Source organism: Nyctibius grandis, chromosome 8, assembly GCF_013368605.1.
Source record: "Nyctibius grandis isolate bNycGra1 chromosome 8, bNycGra1.pri, whole genome shotgun sequence".
NCBI lineage: Eukaryota > Metazoa > Chordata > Aves > Nyctibiiformes > Nyctibiidae > Nyctibius > Nyctibius grandis.
This window is the reverse complement of record NC_090665.1, coordinates 29,093,257-29,116,429: the sequence shown is the minus strand read 5'-3', so window position 1 is coordinate 29,116,429 and position 23,173 is coordinate 29,093,257. Positions and strand designations below refer to the sequence as shown.

At 37.8% G+C, this 23,173-nt stretch overlaps 2 protein-coding genes across 5 annotated transcripts in view; one reads left to right on the top strand and one right to left on the bottom strand.

Moving 5' to 3' along the window:
* Positions 1-1,601, bottom strand: part of PLPPR5 (phospholipid phosphatase related 5) — a 119,501-nt gene extending 117,900 nt beyond the window's left edge. Inside the window, exon 1 of one of the 3 annotated variants that reach the window (XM_068405729.1) lies at positions 1,516-1,601. In XM_068405729.1, the coding sequence (XP_068261830.1) occupies positions 1,516-1,549 (34 nt within the window). In that variant the 5' untranslated portion in view covers positions 1,550-1,601. The remainder of the gene's footprint in view (positions 1-1,515) is intronic. The other 2 variants (XM_068405731.1, XM_068405732.1) reach the window with 2 other exon arrangements.
* Positions 1-16,371, top strand: part of PLPPR4 (phospholipid phosphatase related 4) — a 28,433-nt gene extending 12,062 nt beyond the window's left edge. The window contains exons 2-7 of one of the 2 annotated variants that reach the window (XM_068405712.1): positions 2,571-2,756; positions 4,566-4,695; positions 6,433-6,628; positions 11,539-11,596; positions 12,846-13,019; positions 15,034-16,371. In XM_068405712.1, the coding sequence (XP_068261813.1) occupies positions 2,571-2,756; positions 4,566-4,695; positions 6,433-6,628; positions 11,539-11,596; positions 12,846-13,019; positions 15,034-16,371 (2,082 nt within the window). The remainder of the gene's footprint in view (positions 1-2,570; positions 2,757-4,565; positions 4,696-6,432; positions 6,629-11,538; positions 11,597-12,845; positions 13,020-15,033) is intronic. The other variant, XM_068405714.1, reaches the window with a different exon arrangement.
* The last annotated feature ends 6,802 nt before the right edge of the window (positions 16,372-23,173 follow it).

Here is a 23,173-nt window from a genome sequence, read left to right as displayed (position 1 = left end):
TTAGGTATGACTTTCAAATAGTTAATAATAAAAGACATTGCTTTCAGGAGTTAAATGCTGTGCAGAAGTGAAGTTGCAATACGTGTGAGTTCAAATGCTGTGCAGAATTTCAGAGTCCCAGCAAGAGCAGCAGAGACTCGGTGCAAGCTCCCCGCACACCAGGGCAGCATGCACTGTGCCAGCCTTCTGGTCAGGAGGCCCCTTATCCCAAACAGCTCCACAGTCTGTGCAGGCAGGTGTTGAGAGAAGGGCACCCAGTTCCACAACAATCTTAATTATTCCCAGAGTATGAAGACTTCAAGGAAGTCCTCTTTCATCCCTGCACATCTGTATAATGGCTGGAAACAGTCTAGCCCATGTTGACTAATCATGCATGCTTGCGTTATAGTCCATCAGGGACTGCATCCAGCAGGAAGTGAGAAGTAGTAGTATATAACGCATCCCGCTAAAGAATTGGGCTTCTTCCTGTGATGGGCAGGAAGCAGGACTCAATTTAGTTACATTGTATGTAATTATTCCATACATATTATGCATCACATTATATAATAGATTATGTATTCACATAATATGTATCACGTATTGTGTATGTTATATGCTATACATAATATGTATGTGTAATATAGTATGTGAGTGCAAATATACATATATGTTTGTGTTAGCAAACTTACTAGATGCCTGGTGTTATTTTTGTAAGCTCATAGCACTTAGGGATGCCAATACATGTTCCCTCCCTTTCTACACAACCACAGCCTTTATGCTACGCAACATTACGATGCAATCAACTTGAACACAGATAACCAGACGGGCAAAGTTCTTCCATTCTTCACCTTCTGCAGATTTTGCTTAGAACACTTTGAAGATACAAGTCACCGTCTTCAAATCTGTCCTTCAGCACATCAAAGATAAACTGTTCTTTTCAAACAAAAACTAAGTCATATTAAAAAATATTTTAGTGAAATTTAGCTAGAAGCCTCCTTCTTTAACCACCCAGAATTATATTTTATGCACAAAAAGTCTGCATTTTAAAAGCCCAATATTTAAAAATCTGAAAATGGCCAGTTAATGCAAGAAACCATTGTCCCTCTTCCATATGTAGCAGGTTTTATTAATCATTTTTCCAATATACATATTTATCCAGTTTTACCTCTGCTTTTTTGTTCCATTGTAGAATGTGATGAACGACATTGATTTTAATCAATCAATTATTTTTGTAAATGTGTACTGAACATTGCAAGAACAATATAATCTAAGTATGCCTGAAATTATGTTAGGACAATCCCTATTTCTCATAATGTGAGGTGCTTGATGTAAAAGAGGAGGATTTTCTTCTCAAGAGATGTGATACAGCCTTATCAGATTTTTATGATTTTATCTAAGTGAATCTATTTAGTAGTTCCAAGCTTTTACTTTTCAGCTGCAGCTAACAGCAAGGAAAAGTTAATATGATAGCCATCTTAAAAAGAAAAAAAGCAAAAGCAGCAGATAGGCAGTTCACATCATATTATCCATAGGTACCTTCATTGCAGTAGAGACACAGGGAAGGAGTCATTGCATCTCAGTGGAGGAGCAGGCAGCAGTTCTAATGTTGCCTTGTTCGGTGAGGACTCTGGGAAATAACAAACAAAAAACATTTCTGAGCATTTACTAAGAGGATACAGAGAATAATCACACACTGCTGGTCACCTCTGAATGCCCCAATGCCCACCCTGGCGGCAGAGCTGCCCTCTCTGTTCATTTATAAACCAGTGGCTTCAGAATGCCTTTTTGCTGTTTCTTCTCTTGAATGACTTCCTTCCACAGAGGCTTACTGGTTGAATCTGTGTTTTCAGGAGCTGGTGGCAAGCTGGGGTGAATTTATCCCAAGAGGGGCCAACTTCACTCTTAATAAATTACTGGAGGTAATTGCAGAGGGTAAAATCACTAAACAGCTAGAGGATAAAAGAGTTGTGAACCACAGTCATCATGGTTCTAAACAACTGAGTCTTGCCAAAGTTAATTGCTTTTTTGATAGAATTACAAAATGAATGTGCGAAAGCAGAACACTATATCATCACGTATTTAGATTATAAGGAAGCACTGGATACTGTTTTTCATTAACTGTTACTTTGAAACTTAATGCAAACTGGCTTTGATATAAACAGTGTGATATGCATGACAGAGAGTTGCTAAAGGACCAGAAAGGGTGATGACGAACAGCACAACGCTGAGGCCTCACATGGGAGACTGCAGTCCTGGTACTTCCTTTAAAAAAAAAAAAAAAAATCGAAGTTTGTCTATTAATTTCATCTATTATTTTCATCATTCATAGATGAAAAGGCTAAATTATGTGGGATGAAGGTTGGATTGTGTATTTTGACTAGCTTAGTAGACAACAGGGTTATTTGATATCAACTGAATAGTATCATATCTCTAGAGAATTAATTATTTAAAGATGGTAAAACGGACATGACAAGGAGCAGTGAGATGTAAATAGCAAACATCACAGAGATTTATTAACAGACTGTGTTGTCTTTGTAAAAGCATTGCTATTCCATTTCCAAACAGTAATTTGTTGCTTTCTTCTCTTCTAGTTGCCCATATTGGCATCTTCTGTTGTTAGCCTCTATTTTCTTGAACTTACTGATGTCTTCAAGCCAGTTCACTCTGGATTTAATTGCTATGACAAGAGTCTGAGTATGCCATACATTGAACCTACACAAGAGTCTGTTCCCTTCTTGATGTTGCTTAGTCTGGTTTTTGCTGGACCATCAATTACGGTAAGTTTGAGGTGCCACTGTCACTTATTAAAGATTTTGAACAGAGTTTCAGTTGGCATAAAGAGAATAGCTCCTTTGGTTTCAGCTAGGCTGCAGAGTGTCATCCGGGCTATTTACCGTAGGATTTTAAATTCATCTTCTACTCTTCTGTAACAGAAGGAGACACGCTCCTTAAAACATTCCCTGTAGTACTTTATCTACTCATACTATCCTGATTGTGGGCATTAAGGTTAAGAAACAGCATCTGCAGTTGGGTGAGAACAGCTGGAGTCATTCTGTTATGCTGTACAAATGTTTGAACTTTTACCCACAGGACATCTCCATACTCTGAGATACACCAAAAATTCAAAATTTTTTTGGAAATGGAAGCCTTTTATTTACAGCCCTGAACATGCCACTTTTGTTAGAACTAGCTTTACTCAGTGAGGAGGTATATCAACTGTGTCAGCGAAATCAATTACACTTCCCCCAATAGCACTGGGACTCCTCTAAATTGCAAGTTAGTCATTAAAAGCAGGCAAAAGAAGGCTGCTTTAATCTTTCACCCAAAGGAAGGAGATGATTTCAGCAGCACGGAAATGTCCTGTCAGAGTATGAGCAGTTTGGTCACTGTTTTACAGAAAAAAAATATAAATTGTCTGATACAGGTGAGTATTGTTGCTGCTGGAATTGCTGTGTCAAATTAAAATGAAATCTAAAGACTTTATATATGTCCTAGAGGGAATTCATTGTGTCTGTTTTTAGGCAGCTCAGATAGGAACCTTATTCTCACACCACTCCTCTTTGGCAAATGGAGAGAGAACTTAACCTTGAGTGGGTGATTCCATGCACCTAAAAAGCTGAATCAACCTTATGAAAGGGTCTCTTCTCTCCCCTGACAACAATGACTGTGCATCTTGGTTAGGCACTTCTCTAAGGCCAGCTGCAAATGTTTCTCTGCTGCCAGCTCCTCTGAATTCCTTTAAATTCGACCAGTTCATTCCTTTTCTAATACTAGCCAATTTGCAATTACAAAATCTATAAAATGTGATGCCCATATAAAAATCATCAAGTGCTGTTCTCGCTTTGCTTTCCAGAATGTTTTTTGTTTATTTGTCTTTTTTTTAAATGGAACTTTTCTTACTGTGTTTGATTTTGGTTGCCTTAGAACCCATTTTTGAAGGATTTTGCACAACCATCAGGCTAAAAATTGTGCTCATTTAGGAACTGGGAGCTAAGACTATCAGTGTTCCTGGCACAGATGCTTGCAGCAAACACCAAATACTGTGGCAAAAACAAAACTGTTTTGCCTGGTGTGTTCAGAGGGACCATAAGGACAGAACTTTTTCCACTGCTGTGGATCTGCTTAAAAGCTAAGCCAAATTAAACAAATACAGAAGAGCAAACCGCCACGTAATTAGAAGCTGCTAGGGATTGCTAGGCTTGAGGCCAAGACTGAGTGCTAAAACCACCTCAGGAGCACTAAGATATTGCAGTAGCTCTGGACTATTTTAGAGACGAGATTTTCTAATTATTACTTTTTTTATTGTAGAAGCAACAAATTTCAGCTGTGGATCAAGACCGTAATTCCACTGAGCACTGTATACTGTATGCCACTTCCATCTAATTTCAGTGCCACCTTTTTGCCTGCCCTCACTCAGGCTAAGTTGCATTACTGACTGTTTACATATTGATACAAATCTTTTAAAGGGGAGTACATGTCAGTGGATGACATTGGTTGTGGTATAGTCATATTTCAGCCCTTTAAATTCAATCAGTGTCTTCTGAGTAACTACTACATTTAATTTAATGGCTCCTTTGTCATTGCAGATAATGATAGGAGAAGGAATTCTCTACTGTTGCCTGTCCAAAAGAAGAAATGGGATTGGAACAGAGGCCAATATTAACGCAGGAGGATGCAACTTCAATTCTTTTCTTAGAAGAGCTGTCAGATTTGTTGGTGGGTTTCAAATGTTAGTCACAAAGAAGAGCTTTCCATATACGTTCAGTTTTCACCATGCAGGTTTCCTTCTCTGAAACAGCCTTTCAGAACAGTGCAGGGCTGTCACTGGCATAGATCATCTTCTGCCAGAACATGCGAGAAGCAACTGTCAAATGGAGCAACAGAGCAGCCTCATACTCAGTAATGCAGCATCTACACTCTGCATTTTCCTTTTCCTCTCCCGTACTATTGTCAGTGTTTCTAAAATAATAATTTGGGTTTCCTTCTCTGCCCACCTTGAGCTGGCTTCCTTTTCATGGTTTCAGTGTATAGTTTCCCCTGCCTGTCTTCAGTGTATCATAAGGATTCAACCCACCTGACACAGTATTCAGCATGACATTAAAAACTTGTCAGAAACTTTCAGTAGATTTTACATTCTTTTTCTGGGATGTGTATATCTACCTCTTGAAAAAGGGCTAGAATCTGGCAACCTAATGATAGAGAGGAACATGTTGAATTGTTTTATTTTAATTTGTTTTAATTGTCATTTATGAAAACTGAACTTGAAAAGGCAATTGGACTTTGTTCCCCTTCTTACAGTTAATTTCCTCTACCAGTGAGTGGCTAAAGGAAAGGTTTTCTCTGGTCCAGAAATCTTTCATTAGAGAGGGCAGCCTAGGCAAAGACAACCTGCAGGACAGCAGACTGAAAACCTGGTAGGGGAGGACTATACACTAGGTTTCTGTAGTCTGGCAAGGAGGGAGGTAACAACAGGAGAGGTTATACAGTCTATGACCAGTGAAGCATACTCTTAAGAGCAGCAGTGAGGAAGTGAGCAGAGGGGATGGTAAATTACAACATCAGCAAGGAGGACTGTAAAGATACCCCATGCTCTCCACTTCTCCTGTGTGTCATCCCATTCATCACCAAAAAAGACAAGCTCAAAAATGCATTAATTTCATTCTTGATTCATACTCTGAATTTGCAGTTTCTTTCATATTTTAATGACTTGAGCATTCTTTCTATTTTAAGATGAAAAATAAATTTACTTATATGAATGCAAGCAGGGAATTAGAGGTAAATCTTTAGGGGAAAAGCAGCTGAAAATGCTCAGTAAAACAATTCCATTGATTTCAACTGCCTTGTGAATTTGGCATTATTAACCAGACAGAAACATTGATCAGTTACCAAAAAGACTTAGGTATTTGGACTCGTGACAAGGACTTGGTACTCAAGAAATATCAGAGGTGTGAAGTTAGCCAAAGTTATTGCCAGCTGATGGGTCCCTGGTGGTAAAAAGAGAACAGGTTCTCAGAGCAGTGTTCTAATGAGTGGCTGTCCACATTATTAAAAGTCTGTATCCCAGAGGGCAAGTCGAAGGACTGGATGAGCGCATATACTCTTCTCAACTAGTTGGCTGTCCTTTAATCAGTTCAGAAAACTGCTTTCCAAATTGAAGCAGCTCCAGTGTAGTTCACTTCTATGAGAAGATGCTGGAGGACATCAAGCCATCAAAATGAAATGTTAAGTATCAACAGGAAGAAAACAAGCATAAATAATCTTCATTTTTTACATTAAAGAACTCAACTTTGCAACAATCTTTCGTAAAAAAAAATACATCTTATTCTTCAGTTAAATTCTCTCAAGTCCAATGACACAGGCCACCAGAATTCCATTGAATGTATTTTGTCACAATGAATTAATCTAATTTATGCATATAATAAAGTTAACAAGCTCTGTTGATTTCTTTCCTAGGTGTTCATGTGTTTGGTCTTTGTTCTACTGCTCTTGTAACTGATATTATACAGCTATCAACAGGATATCAGGCACCCTATTTCCTGACTGTTTGCAAGCCTAACTATACATCCTTAAATGTATCCTGCTCAGAGAATTCATATGTTGTCGAAGATATTTGCTCAGGAGCTGATCTCAATATTATCAATGCTGGAAGGTTGGTTCTATCCTTCATTATGTACATTTTTAAGTATTCATTTTATTTTTCATTTTCTGTCCCAGTTTCAAGATTTTTTTTCTATTTAAAGTCTGAATGAGTTTTGTCAGTTTTTTTATAACAAAGGTGAGAGCGTGTCTTTTTAGTGATGTTCAGTTTTTCTTTGTCAGATTCCAAAGCACAGTTGTTAGTAGCTGTTACAATTGTCTCCTTCAAAGGAGACAATTTCCTATACAACTGTTAATGTATATTAACTTCTACTGCTTTTCCCAGCGGGCTCTGGGTAAGTTCCCCAAAACAGGAGGGGAAGAAGTCACCCAAGTACTTTATCTGAGACCTCTGTATAACATACTTTACTGTTCTGGCATTTTGGTCTTAGTTTGTGAGGCTTGGTTTTGGAATTTTTTGGAGGAGTTTATTTGTTTTCTGTCTCTCTAGTTGATTAAGTTTTTTATATTGACAGCATTGAAAAAATCCCTTTATTAGAGGAAAGACCACAACAGTGCAAATCTGTGTGTTCCCAAACACATGCCTTTTCTTTCATGGTATTTCTAACTGGTGGTTTATCCTCCTTGGTCATTTAGTCTTTAGCCTCCCTACTTAGATAGCCAGGAGATAAATTAATATTGTTTATAATAGCAGGTTTTGGACATACATATCGGTCGAGCTGAGATATAAACCAGACTATATATCTTATTTTAAACAAGCTCGATGTGATAAAATAGTGTTAATTCTATTACTGATGACAGATCATAGATTCAAACAAAGAATCTGGAGGTGTAAGTCAGTAAGTTGTACTGTTCCAATACATCTGCTACTCGTTAGTTCAAGGACTTCACTCGTACGAAGTGTCCTAAATATAAGCACTACACTACTGAGAAATTATGAAGCTCTTCACTGAATACAATAGTAGTCCTCCGTATCTTTTCCACACCAGGTTGACCTTTGTTGCCTGTTAGTCATTGAATGTTTTGCAGTCCTTTAAAATTTTGGTGCTTTTTAAAATCTGCTCTCCAAAAAAGTTACAGCAAAATTATAGAATGCTTGAAATGACAACAATTTCTGTCTCTACTCAGATGCATAATTTCTCTGTGTACCTGATTAATAGACATGAAGCTGTGTTATACTGGATACTTCTGCCACATCCACTTCACTAAAGCTTTGCACTCCTTTCTTGTTCTGTGTGCAGCCCCAGACGCTAGCTTCTGTTTTAACTTTATGCCTTGTGGCATCACATTTTTGTCACACGGTTATTATTAAAGTGTTCTGTCTATATATTAAGGCACCTCTCCCCCAGTTTGTTTGCTTTTCAATTTATTTCAATGGTTGACACACTGGGAATCATGAAATCATTCACTTTGTAAGTATCTTCCAGCAAATCTCATAATCTGTCTCCTTTCACTGAGACAAACCAATTTCACTGATGTTTAAAGACCCTAAATTATTTGATGTATTTGGTCTTAAATATGTCTAGGGGGCTAAGGCTCATAATTGGCATTGATTAATTTGCCATATCTTTTCAATTTATATATGTGGGCAGGATCTGGAGCTGGAATGAAGGATGGCAGCTCTATGTGGCCCACATAATTTGGTGACAATAATTTTGGTGAAAGGCATATCCAGAATTACTGTATCAGCCTTTACCTCTCTGTCTCTTCTCCCATAACCATTTGCTGTTACTGGGATACTGCTGTTGAAGCCTGATGTTTGCAACCAGTGTCTTACACCTACATGGTGTCCCAGAGAAATCGGTGTAGATTTACACATGAGTAGGCAGAAAAATTTTCATTATTACATCTCATTCATTTCATTATCATCTCAAATATGATGCCTACTGCTCTGAATTGGCTGCCTGTAGCCATTCCAAAAATGCCGATCACTCCTAAGTTTAAATATCATCACTTCCAAAAACCAGCAAAATTAGTCATAACATATTAAGACTGAGCAATCAGGTTTTGTGTGTTTCTGTTTCTTTAGGAAGATGACCATATATTGATATCTCAAATTTATTCCCATCATAGAGGATACATTTGGTGATCTATAATATTCTGGCACCACCCTCGGTTTCTCCTTAATTCAATTTTATTGCATTTTTCCTTTATTAATTCATTGCTTCCTTATGCCTGTCTCAACTTTACCAAAGCAATCAGCACTTGCTACTGGTTCAATACTTCCTTCATTCATCTACTGTAGTAGTTATGGTATAACTTCTCCAGCACAGGAGGTTAATTTGACTTCAATAATTTCAGCTTATAAGGAACTTGTTCTTCTGAGATTGCTAATGGCCTTCATTTTTTATTTGTACTTCCCAGAAACTTTGGCTCCAGACATTTGCCTCTAGACTCCCCTATGAAAAGTATAAAAAACATAATTATCCAGCTAATTACATTAAATCATTTTCTGCAACATCCCCAAATATCCAGTGGTTTCCTTTGTCCATCTTTTCCTCTGTTTATCTTCAAAGAGTCTTTTCAGTCATTTCTGTTCAGATCTCCAGTGAGTTCTCTGTCATCTATCATTGCTGATGTTCTGACTCAGTATGACTCTCTCTCAGTATGACCCTCTCTCATCGTCATTCCCCCTCTCCACATCCTCGTGCATGAGCATTTGGAGTGATACACTGTCATCTCGAGTTTGGGATGTGTTTTCTGGGAGACCTTTGTTCACCTTTTCAATATAGAGCCATACAAAAAAGCTACATATTTTTAGCTTGAATTATTTTCATTTTAGATTAAAAGATAATAAAGGAACAAGAGCAGTGTCACCATTAGAGAGTACACAGAGTGCATTTAGTCTGTAACATGCTGTGCTTGCCCTGAAAGTATATGAATAGAAAATAGAATAAAGAGAAAATTGGCTGTAGCATAGTGTATCTTATATACTATAAATGTAGTATATAAGTATGTAGTATCTTATATACTATATAAGTATATAGTATGTTGTATCTTATATACTATAAAAATGCCATCAAATTCACGTTAAATTCTGAGTAGTACTAAAGTTCATAGAATGAAATCTACACATTAGCTCCACAGAGACTGTAAGTAGATTTATGCTTCCACTAAAACCTGCACAGGGTAAAGGAGCTGATTAGCCATTATAAACATTTACATTTTTTTCATGTCTCTATCCTCCTGTCCTCAACCCTGAACTTGTTTCCCGGGGATTCTATTTGTGAAAGGTTTCTTTGGGGTGGGGGTAAGAAAAAAAAAAAAAAAACAGAAGAAGAATTTAGGTATGTCTTTAGAAACAAAAAAGGAATCATACTGATTTCATCTTGGCCAGTCATGAACCTGCTGAAGCCATGGGCTTAAATTCAGGTCAGCAGTGTCACATTCACACTGAACTACATGCACACATTTAATTGCCAATGAGTTATTTAGAACAGACAAGGGAAAATGTATAGGAAACATTTGGAAAGCAGACTGCTGCTTTGCAGAAAAATGTCTTTGTCCACAGGTAAAGGACTATGTTTCAGTCTTTGCTATTTTAAACTAGGTAACTCAAGTACTGCTAGGAAAATGGCTGTACATGGAGCCCAGTTAGGGTGGCGAGACCCATCTGCGAAGCTGAACGATTGTTCGAGTATTTATCCCAAGCTGAGCTTTCTCAGGTGAAAGTGGCTGCTGTGGCTGCAAGATAGACATACCTTTCTTCACCAAGACAGCCAGCACATCACATTACACATCCGTGCCATTTTAAGGAGATAAATGTACAGACATAAACTGCTATATATCTTCACTGCATCTTACTTCTAGAGCTCAGAGGTCATAAAAGTTTTTTAGGGCTTCTACAAGCTATGAACTAGATGTCCTCCATAGAACAGGTGTTACTGAATCCACCTCCACCTAAGTTTTTCCCTCTACTGTGTAAAAATCTCTGCTTCATGTTCCCATCACTTTTCTTTTGTTGTTTTTTAGACGATTGAAATGGGTCTGTAAGAAGAATAATGTTAAAATGTTAGAGGGCCTCATATGATGGTTCAGTGTAGCTGCTACTTAAACAAAACCTCCTTTTCTTGGTCAGAAAAGTAGAAGCTAAGCTGTGACTTTTTAATTTTCATGTGTAGTTTCTGACTCAAGACCTGATCCACATCATTCAAGTCCCCAGGTTTTCAATGGGAGCAGAAGGCCCTCAGCAATTTCAAGAATAGACCTGATACTGCCTACTGTCTCACACAGTTTGGACATATTTTCATTTACCCTCTTGTTCTGGGCTTTAGGAAGGGGCCCAGTAACTCTTAAAATGACCTCTCCATGTTCTTGTGCTCTATTCACTCCTATCATGTTATAAAGTGCTGAAATTTAAAAAATAAACCTGAAGACATAGCAAATAAAGATATAGTTTGCTCCTCTCTGAGAAGAATGTCACCCTGTCATGCCCCCGTTATTAGAGCAACAAAGCAGGGGCACGAAGATGATGAATTCAGTTGCTGAAGTTAGGGCCTGATTATCAAAGTGCATGAGTCCTTACTTTGAAAAGAGTCCGAGTGAAGTCAGTGGGAATAATCATAAGATCAAGGTTCATGCATTAAATAAGTTGTATAATTAGGTAGTTACAGAAAAGTCATTATGGAAGTTTATTTCTAGAAATAAATGTATAGATATTTCTCTCAATCAAGCATTCAATCTTTAGCTCATTCCCACTGTTCTCTTAGTACACATGCTTTTCTTAGTACACAAAAAGCATTTCACGCTAAATATTTACTTCAAAACAAAGGCATTTCATTAACATTGGTCCTTTCTCCAGATTATAGAAAAGAAATTTAGAAAATAAATGTTACTGATTGATCATATATTGCTTAGGAAGTGTAAGCTGAAAATGAGCGTACCACCCAGTGTTTTTTACAAGTGAACACTAGCACAGTGTGTTTGAACTGAGAGCATAATTTGAGTGTCCTTCCTTGGCAGAAAGTCATTCCCTTCTCAACATGCCACCCTGGCAGCCTTTGCAGCAGTGTACATTTCGGTGAGTAACCAACTCTGTTCATTTACCTTTATACAAGACAAAAGTCAGAAAGTCGTTTGCTGTATATTGTAAAGTGATGTGTTGCCTAGATATCCTGGATGGATGCAAGTTTTTATCCTACCAGTTTGAAAGCAAAATAAAACTACTCACAGCTAAAATAAAACCATCTCTATTAAGAATACAGAAAAGATTCAACCGCTTCACATCCTTTGTTAAGAAGCAAAAAATGTGTAATGCTAAAATATATTTGATGCCTCATATTATTCACATATAAAATGCAGTGCTTATCTGTCTTACAGGGTGATATTTTAACTTACCATTCAAATTAACCTTTCTGCCTTTATTGCTGTCTTCACTTGACTTGCTGCTTTTAAACTTGAGGCATTTATGCAATGTAGTTTCATTTGACCTACATAGAATTGCAGCATGGATGAATTGGCACAATCACTCCCAGAGGCCTCTGAGGTGCTACTGCAAAGCAAGTGAATAAAAAACCATCAGTAACTAGCAGGGAATTGTAGTACATGCTGCAGTGATCACAGCTGATTTTCCACATCTGACCAATGACATTTCTTCAGTATGGGCTACAATGTTTGCATAAGTGACCACTTACTCGAAGTTTGGGTTTTTTTTTAATAATTCCATCACTCATGCTGTAAAAATCAGAGGAAAACAACAATAACAACCAGTTAATCAAACTAGATAATGGAATTGTGCATGTACTGGGAGCTTGCCAGTATTTATTCTGCTCAGGGAAAGCCCAAAATTTGCAGTAATACTGATGAACCACTTCCACTTAATTTGTGTGACCTCTGTGACATCATGGCCCCCAGTTGAGAAATGGCTCTCTAAAGCATCTGGTTGTGGCTTTTGTTAGAACAGGTTATTGCTTTCATCTGGCATGACATCTGGCTTCTGTATTTCAGAAGCGGTGGCTCCTTAGTCACAGTTACAGAACATTCAGGCTCTGACTGTGAACAGTATTTAGGCATAGAATCCTTATACTAATTGATGTCAATAAGCAACACTGCCTATGTTTTTGGAAATCCTTTCCTTGTGATTTCAGATCTTCCTACAGTAAGTGAGCGAATTTTAACAGGGCTGTAAAATAAAATTACACCGATTATTTGCAGTATTACTGTGTAATAGTGATCTATGTGTGAAAGAAACATTGAATGCAAGAAATTAATATCCTCTTAGGTAAATTTAAGTTTCTTCAACTGCTTCTTCGTTTATTTCTTTTTTCAAGATGTACTTCAATTCTACATTAACAGACTCCTCAAAACTTCTGAAACCACTCTTGGTCTTTGCTTTTATCATCTGTGGAATTATATGTGGTCTGACTCGTATCACCCAGTATAAGAATCATCCAGTCGATGTTTACTGTGGCTTTCTCATAGGAGGAGGGATTGCTCTCTATTTGGTAAATATAATTTTCATTTAAAGTTTTAGCAAAAAAACCTGATAAGGCTTTAATAAGAATACTGGTATTTTTTATTAAAACCTTTCATCATGGTCACATGCCATAATTAAAAATATATTCAAAATGTGTTGAAGATGATGATGATAGGGGTAATCACTTAAAAAATAAACAGGAAAAAGCAAATATGTATTTTAATTTAAGAAGTGCCGAAACAGTGCACAAAGTGGTATATAATTGTGTGGCATTGTATACAGAAACAGCTCTAACATTATGTGCTTCGTTAAATAAAGATAGTTGTCTTTTCGACTGAACACTTACAAGCATAACACAAGAAAAATATTGGATTAATTGGTATGTGTTGCCAGCCTGAGTTTATATTGCCAACGTTAGCTTTATGATCTCAAAAAAATGGTTGGATTCATATGCAGCAACTCAGCGGAGTAAACTGCGGAATCTGCAAGAAATCAAAGGCAATATTACACCCTTGTGATTCTTTGGAGCTCTTGGGGAAATTATGCAGGGGAAAGAGGATGCCCAAGCCAGGTTATTCCTGTGCTTTTGCTGTGTACTGGGTTGAAACAGATGGGGCACCTTGGAAGGGTCCTGTAAGGGAGTATGTAGGACAGGCCTGTTTGTATCTGTCAGTAGCAAGCTCATCAAGCATTTGCTTTTGCTTGCTGCTCTCAGTATGTCTCCAACACGACTGTTGCTGCCCTAGCTGTTCAGCACAGTGTCAACCCAGGTGCCTGTGAGCAATCAGGAACTTCTACTGACAATGTTTTTGCTCTAGTGTGGGCAGGTGAACAGAAGAGTCTTAACAGCCAGTGGGATGGTTTTGACCCCCAAGAAGTCAATGATGAATTTTAGTATAATACTAAAATAAGTTCATATCCTATCCCTCTTTTTTTCTGTGATAAGGTAATCTAAGGTACATGCAGATGGTCTACAAAGGTGACTGGGGGGAAAAATGGCTTTCACAGTGGCAGAAGAGATAGCAGCCAGGGTAGATAATAGAAGCCCCATGAGCTACTAAAGTCAGTTTCTATGATTGTAGTATGAGCAGAAAGGCACTCTGAGAATATTATTTCAAATTATTAAGCTATTGTAAACTCATAAATGGAGCTGTCGTTCCCATGTTTGAAATCCACAAACAAGTATGCTCTTTGTTAGGTCTTCTTCATATACTGTTGCATGACAACGTACATCAGAGAGTACATTGTCCTGGATACTCAGTAATCAGCAAATCTTCCCTGAAAACTACATACGAGTAAGAGGAAGGGGAGGGGAAATAATGTGAAACTACAAATAACTCTGAAAGGAGTGTAAAGAACAAGTAACCTCAGTGAGTGAGTCAGGCATTTGACCCTTTCGTGGAATATTCTCTCAGTGGAGTCTTGTTAAAATGACAGCATTTTACGGTGAGTCTGCTGAATAAGAAAATGTTTTATAACTAAATCTTGTTACAGTTCTGCGCAGCTTGGAAAGCAATTGATTTAAAGTTAATAAATTGTTCTATCATGTAGATATTGTATTACACAGTTATTATGCAGTAGAAAGGGCAGAATCACAGAGCAGAGAACAACTCAAGCTGTAACAAGATTCAGTAAATCAAAGCAGACACTAGTGTAGCTGTAAAATAGCTTTGCCTAGAAGACTGCAAACATTTATTTTGTTATGTTCGTAACAAAATATTCTTTCTTCAGCTGTATCTGCTGCTTTATAAAATGAAGAAAACTGAAGGAGGCTAAATCTTTTCCTCAACTATTTATTGCCATGAACTATGTGCCCTAGTTATCCTACTGAGACTACTTCATACATATCTAGATGTACCAAACTGAGGACAGAATTTGGAATAAAGATATACTGGTGAGGAAAGGAAAGTGAGCATACCCTGTCAGTTAAGCTGGACTAATTCTATCACTCAATATTTATTTAAAGGCAGAAGAATATAATTAAAATACCTTAAAATGTCTCTTTCTGTAACTGATCATTGATGCTTCTGTTCAAATATCAGGGCCTGTATGCTGTGGGGAACTTCTTACCAAGCGACGAGAATGTGTTTCACCCAAATTTTCACAGGGAACCTCTCAGGTCTTTGACAGACCTCAGTCAAGATGCCAACAGAATCCTGCCAGGTAAAAATGGTAGCAGTAGTGATGGCATTGTCTCTCACCGTACGGAAAGTATCCTGAATAGAAACCACAGAGATTCAGGGTCTCTGACCAATATCAAGAGAGCAAATGCTGATGTAGAAATAATAACACCACGAAGCCCAATGGGAAAGGAAAATATGGTTACTTTCAGCAACACTTTGCCAAGAGTCAACACACCATCCTTGGAAGATCCAGCAAGACGAAATGCAACAATACACGCATCAATGGATTCTGCCCGTTCCAAACAGCTGCTTTCCCAGTGGAAGAACAAGAATGAAAGTCGAAAGTTGTCACTGCAAGTAATAGAGACTGAATCTGGCCAGTCACCACCAAGGGCTATCGAAATTAGGTCAAGCTCAGAACCCTCCAGAGTGGGTGTAAATGGCGATCATCATGGCCCAACTAGCCAATACCTGAAAATTCAACCTGGCAGTGTACCAGGTTGTAACAACTCAGGTCTTTCCGGCGGGCCAAGGGTCTCTATTCAGTCACGTCCTGGCTCATCCCAGCTAGTGCATATTCCTGAAGAGACTCAGGAGAACGTGAACACATCGCCCAAAAGTAGTTCAGCTAGAGCTAAATGGCTGAAAGCTGCTGAGAAGAGTGTTGCATGTAGAAGCAATAGCCAGCCAAGAATCATGCAAGTAATAGCCATGTCTAAGCAGCAAGGAGTGTTTCAGGGAAGTCCAAAGAGTTCAGAGGGAAGCACAGTCACCTGTACAGGAGCCATCAGATATAAAACCTTGACAGATCATGAGCCAAGCAGCATTGTCAGAGTTGAGGCCCATCCAGAAAATAACAGACCTGTACTTCAGATGCCATCAGAAGGTGAAGGAAGCGGGTCATGGAAGTGGAAAGGTCCTGAAAAAGTCACCCTTCGTCAGACATATGAGCTAAATGATCTTAACAGAGACTCTGAGAGCTGTGACTCCTTAAAAGACAGTTATGGGTCAGGTGACAGGAAAAGGAGCAACATAGATAACAGTGAGCATCACCACCATGGAATCACTACGATAAGAGTCACACCAGTGGAGGGAAGTGAGATTGGCTCAGAGACTCTGTCCATTTCTTCTAGCCGGGACTCAACACTTCGAAGAAAAGGTAACATCATTTTAATCCCTGAGAGAGGGAGCAGTCCAGAGAACACCAGAAACATCTTCTATAAAGGCACATCCCCCACACGAGCATACAAGGAATGAGAGGAGATGTATCAGCTGGTCCATACCACCACAAAGTAAACACATCTTGACACAGGTTCTGCTCTCTCTGTTTTGAGCTGATATTTACCTTTGATGTGCCAAGTTACTGACTGCCAGCCCAACTGTTGTTGAACACTGCTGATGTGCAACGTGCATGAGCCTGTGGAAAGCATGTGGTGGGGGGAAAAGCACAATGCCAGAACCTAACTAATGTGAAACATTTTCATGCAACTTGTTTCTTCAGACTCAGAACGTTTATCTGAGGGTGATGATGTCAATCAAAATAATGGTCTTGAACACAGACACTTTGTTTCCTGAATGTGCCAACTTTTTATTTTATTTATATTCGTGTCCAAAATTGACTGAATTTTTCACAGCAGAGGCTGTATCAGTGGTATATATTCACCTTTGCAGAATTTGCACCAAATCTTTAATACAGGATGGTGCTGATGATAACTTTACATGTTTTGAAAAACTGCATATTTATTAGCCTCTACAAACACATGACATATTGATGTGCAGTTACTTTAAAAGTAATATTGCTAATACTATGATGATGCTGGCTGCATTCATTTAGTGTAGGAAATATTTACAGCTTTGTTATAGTGGATCTGTCACATTCAAAGATTGCAAAGGCTTTGTGTAGTTCTTTAAGATGTCTACTGCAACAAAAAATGTGTGGGTGACATTCCATTAGAATGGAATAACTATCTATTTTGAATAGTTTTGCTGCTACTGCTCAACTTTTGTTTAAGAACAGGTGCTACTAATGAAGAGGATGCTTCTTAGTGGGCTAACTTGTAGAATTGTTTTAAATTATGTTTTTTTAGGGGTCTTTTAAAGTACTACAAGTAATTCCGATTTTACATTTTTAAACCTCTTATTCTGTCCTTCAGCAACCCTTCCATTTTTCTATTAGTTTTTAACCATATAATGCAGGACACCAATAACTGCAAGATGTGCAAATGTGAAAGGTGAGCCATGAGTAAATAAAAATAAATGGCCGCTTTCCTGACCAGCTTCCAAGGAGACAGTAAATAATATCATAGCTCACACTCAGCAGCAGTCATTCACCTCACTTGCTTAGTATGCCACAAGAACAATCACAATTCTCACCCCAGTCACCATCATTTAGGGGATTTATGCTTCGCTTTAAAAATGGAATGCCGTGATGTTGCAGAATCACTAAGTGTTGCATTGTGCCACTACTACTGTTCACCTCCCTTGAGACACCCTCCAGAGCCTTCTTAAGCATTATATTTTTTCCCACCACTGCCATTTAAGAATATGGAGGGTCTCTGCACCTGAGAGAACATGGATTATTTTAGTAAATTGAGCTTCAAATATAACAAAAGAACTTGCCTGCTAAAAATTCCATTGCCAAAAATTGTTGAAAGGATAAACTCTGAAAGGAATAAGCCTAGCATGTCCTGGGCATGGTAGAAGAAAGACCTCATTACATTTAGCTCTGACTTAAAGTGAAGGGCAGTGCTCACCCAGTGCAGCTCCTCATTCTCTTCTACATTATCTCCACCTGAAAGAGAACTACTGTCAGACACCTCCCAGCTTCCCTGCTAGGAGCAGGAGGGAATAGCTTGGCAGTCCCCTCACTGAATAAGTAGTAGCAGATCAGGTCTGTTCTCTGGCTTCTTAAGAGGAGTGTTTTGCTCTAAGTCCTCTTCTGGTGTAGAGTATCAGAGAACCAGATACATACTACATAGTCAGAACCTGTCTACAGACCCTACCCCGCAGAACTCTGAGGAAAAGTCCACCCTACCTCAGCCAAGTAGGAAGTAGAAGGAAGAATTATCCCAGCTCAAGAAGATAAATAGCACAACACACACACACACACCAAAAAAAAAAAACAAAAAAACCCCAAAAAAACAACTCATCAACCCACAAAAAAACCTCAAAACCAAAACAAAACCCCAAACTCAACCCCAATCGTAAGTAATTTCTGAAGTATGAGGATGGTGTTTGCTAGTCTGTATAGAAGAAGGGATTCAGAGTCAATGGAAAGCTTTATATACCTTCCCAGTTATACAGGTGCTCCAGGCTTAGCTGAGTGCTGTCAGCCAACCCTGTCAAGCAATGCTTCCCTCACCTGCCTATCACCCAGTACTGTGGAAGAGTGTTGATCCTTAAGGAAAGGACCACACTTTTCCTGCTAGTAATAGAAGACAACCCCATCATACATTTGATGATTGGGAGGAAGTGTTCTGCAGGTTACATGTAAGAAGCTAACCAGTAGGGTTGCAGCATATTGTGTATGTTAAAGGCACAGTATGTTGAAGACATACTTTAAGGCACATTAGCTGGGAAAAATAATCACAGATGCCAGGGGGAAAAAAAAAAAAAAGAAAATAATTTTTTAGAAATATGTTCTCAGACTCTAGTATTTACAAGTCAAGATTTGTTTTTTCTTTTTAAAAGGATGAATCTTTAGTCCTTGGTATTTAATATTAAATTTTGTACAAGGTTCCTAGGAATTACAAACACTTGGATTATCATGAACAAAACCCTTTGGATTTAGTTTAGTCTAGGTACATGATAAAGCAGGTAGGATTAGCTTTAAAGGAATGGGTAAGACACAATCACTGTTGGCCTATCAATGCAGGGAAATAAGATGCAATCATTTGTTAGTTTGTAAGTGCAGGGGAAAAGAACATAAGTAGATGAACCTGGAAATAATGGAAAATCAAAATGGAGAATAATGGCAATAAAGCAAAGATGAGAAAATGTTCCCTCTGGCAATTTAGCTGTTTTGGAAACAGCAGGATTCCTGGTGGGAGTGTTTGTTCTTTATTCCTTGGTTTTAGTCAGATATATATTGGCATATGAGTTGCTTTTATTACTCTAAAACTTGCTGCACTATTTCAAGTGCAGTGTGATATTTTTCCTAAGGTTTCCTATTTCTTAACAAAAGATTTTAAAGCTCTTGTGTAATCATTGAAATTGTGTTCTTTACATAAATATTGATATATTCTTTTTTACTCAAAGTGCCAAAGGCTACTGTTTTTAATAATGGCTTATCAAATTATATTACGTTAGAGAGCAGAAATGTAATAATATATACATTGGAAATCAGACCTCTGCATGTATATTTGATAAGGAGCCTTTTGTAAAATTACTCTCTGTTTACATTCCACTGATACCTTAATTTAAAATTAATCAAATAAATTGACAGGTGACATCTTCTTAGTGTTCTGATTTTCTTACTTGCTAACAGGCACGAATTTCTTTGTTAAGCTCTGCTTTACTGAGAAAAGAAATACTCAAATATAAAATATGTTTTTAAATGAGAATTCTCTATATAAAGTATTGTGTTTAATAAAATGTTATGCAATGTTTTCAAATGGAAAAGAATTTGTAAATTGCTATAAATGTATTTTGTTAAATAAGTACAGATCAATGCTACTGTGTGAGTTTATTGTGCTAACATCATGAAAATAAAGATAAAATTCCTCATTGATGTTCAGTCATCTCTGTGGTGAAGCAAAGTCTCATTCCCCCCCAAATTATTTTTCAATATTGAGTATCTGATGACACGTAAAAGGGGTCATCAGTGGGAAACCTCAAAACCTGGCGTAGTTGTAAGAAGCTATGAGGAACAGTGTCCAGACAAGCTTGTCTCTATCCAAAAAACATTTTATAAAAAAAGAAAGCAAGTGAATTGGGAATTTTAGGCCACGTGAGGACACATCTGCTAGATCATTCTGCAGGACCAGCTGCATTGCTAAGCCCCTTCTTTTGCCTTTTTTTTTTTTTCCTTTTCCCCAGGAAGATCTCCCTACCTTCAAAGGCCAACTGCCATTCAGCTTTTTCCAACTGTATTACTTTTCCAGTGATGCTCAGAGACAAATGAGAGTCATGGGGATTTGTGGATCTGTCAAGTCTCTGCAGCTACTAAATGATGCATAAGGGAAAGCTCTGCTCGCTCACCAAATCACTGAGAGGAGACTGAAGCATATCAGGGTGCGATGTGATCAACAGAATTTAATTCTTTTCCTGTTTCTGTTCCTGCTTCAAACTGAGCTTGTTGATTACAATGTCTGTTCCTACACTGTACTGGGGCCAGAAAACTAGGTCTGCTAAGAGGATAACATCATACAACTGGGAGCAATAGCTTTGCGCATTTTTACCTGTAAAGTATATGATAATATAATCAATACTTTGCAAACAATATCCGGATTTTAATTTTCCCCAAAACTAGCTATAATGTTTTTTCAATTAGTACAGCCTACGTTTATCAAAGTCTTCAGTATGCATTCCTTTGGTGTTCTTTCATATATGTATTCATGTGATGTTCATTGCCTGAGCTATGTAGTTCACCCTGAGGGCCAGTCACCCTGGAACTTGTTTGCTTTAGACCAGAAGAGGTGTAGATAACTAGCAGAGTGCCAGGTGTATACTTTTTTTAGCAGAGCATCATCAGGGGCTGAAAATCTGTTTCCAGGCTCAAAAGAAATACTAGCTAAAAGCTCTGCGTGGTATCAGTTGCAGTGTCCTCTGGTACTTCATATATTTCTGTACAGTCTGAGACAATTCTCTTCACTTTTATCAGAGAGGAGACTTTTCACAGAAGTGGTTCCAGCAACCTATATTTCCCAACACTGAGAGTGCACCAGCGTGGCAGGGGAATAGGTGTAGGCTTTGACTACTTCTAGGCTTTAGTTTCCTGATAACTACCATGGGTCTGATGCCAAATTAATGCCTTGGTTTACTACCAGAGACAAGGAGGTTTCCACCTTTTAGTAACGAGCAGAAAAATGGAAGAGAAGCATGTGGTTTAAATGATCAGGTCAGCTAAGACTTATATATAACATTCTGCTTGGTAATAAAAAACAAAATGCTGTGAGCTCTGTATGCGTAACAGATTGCAGACGCCTCATCTGCTAAACCAAGGCAGACCACTGGAAGAGGTTTCTTAAAATGCTTTCATTTTTAATGAGATTTATGAAAGAGTCCTCCTTTCACTAACCTTTTTTGTGATGCAAGTAGAAGAATTGAGATACAAGTTAGCAAATATCATATAACTTACCCAAGAAAAGAAAATGAGTCAGGAGAATGTTTAAGGTGCTTTCCAAAATGGAAGATTAAGCAGCACTTAACAAAGCACAAAATCATCATTTGTAAATTTGTACAAGAAGTTTATCAAGCAGAGTAGGCAGATAACTAGTACAATCAGTGCTTTCTTAATACCTCTTCAATTATTCATGAAATAATTGAAGAGTGGGTCACTGTAAAACAATTAATTTCCCCCATAGTTAAGATACAAAATGTGCCTAGTTTACAAAGCCCCCCAAGCTCTTGTCATTGGGAGGGGGCAGGGAAGGAACCAAAGGAACTGATGAGAGCATATTTTGATCTGTGAAGTGATACAAAAGCTGCATGAATACTTTATGAAATTCAAGATTAAAAATTTGAAAAATTACAGCAAGAAAGAAGAGTAGCTTATTCAACACTGGTCATGGAACTAACACAACTGAAATACTTCAGAACTCATGAAAGGAGCATATTGCCAGGCCAAGCTCATAGAGGGGATTTTTAGCAAGGATGGTGATTTGGGCAGTAGCAGTTGCGTGCCACTAAGCAGCGTCAGATTGTATAAATGGGCTGTTATAAAGAAAAACCTGTAGACAGACATGGTAAGAGATCTGCTGCCATAGAAACAAATGTAGCTGCTAGATATACTGCATCATTGCTACACTAAGGACAAACCATGAATCAGCAGTATACCACAAACTGCATCTAACTTGCTTTGTTCAATAAGAATTTAAAATCTGAAACAGATACATGATGATCAATTATTATATATAATACAACATAGGTGCACAGACTTGGCATACTTTCTAACAGGACTTAATAACTAGTAGAAAACCAGAGACGAAAAACTCTTAAAAAATTAAGGGTTAAGTATGATTCATCGATGCTTTAATCAATGTCCAGACTGCTTTACATCCTCAGAGAAATGAAAGCAAGCTATAGTGCCTGATCCCTCACTTTTTATCCAGGCAATACCCCTATTGCAGTTACAGGGTGCTTTACTTGTGCAGTTTTTATACCTATTTCCCACAGAATGAAGTTCAAATTCCATATTTCTAGTGCAAGACAATCTCTCCTATTCCAATCAATGGTCATTTCTTGTACATAAGGAATCTAACTGCCAGAACCACACACAACAACACTGCACATCTCAACTTCTACTATAGCCAGTTTTGTAAAGGCTTACCACCCTGTTTCACCTGGAGTGCAACAGCTTTATGTGGAATCAATGAACTCTGAACAAATAAAAATAAGCCACTGTCTAAATCACTGCAGAAATTGGACTTTAAAATTTAACTTTTAGAAAAAATAATGACAACAGTTCAAGGCTGAAATGTTATTTCTGGGTAGTCAGTATCTCATTATTCATAATTCTATAGTAAACTGCAAATGCATTTCTGCTTTTAAATTATGGCACTATGCAGCATTAGATTATCAAGAGAGAGTTTAGCATTGATATATAACCGATACACTGAATTCTGAGCCCACTTCCTTAAAAGGATTTGACTACATGAAACAAATTAGTAGTATAATAACTTACAGGGAGAGATGTAATATCTGTTATGTGTATTATATTTACGGCACAAAGATGACATTTGGTAGATGTTAGAATTTTCTGCAACAGTATTGATCTTTACTGAGTGCTGCCAGTTCCTGGTAGAATTCTGATGATATCACTTAAATTGGAAAAAAAATATATGTTTGAAAATTATTCAGTTTTGCTCTATTTTGTGAGACCAAAAAAAGGTGTTGCATT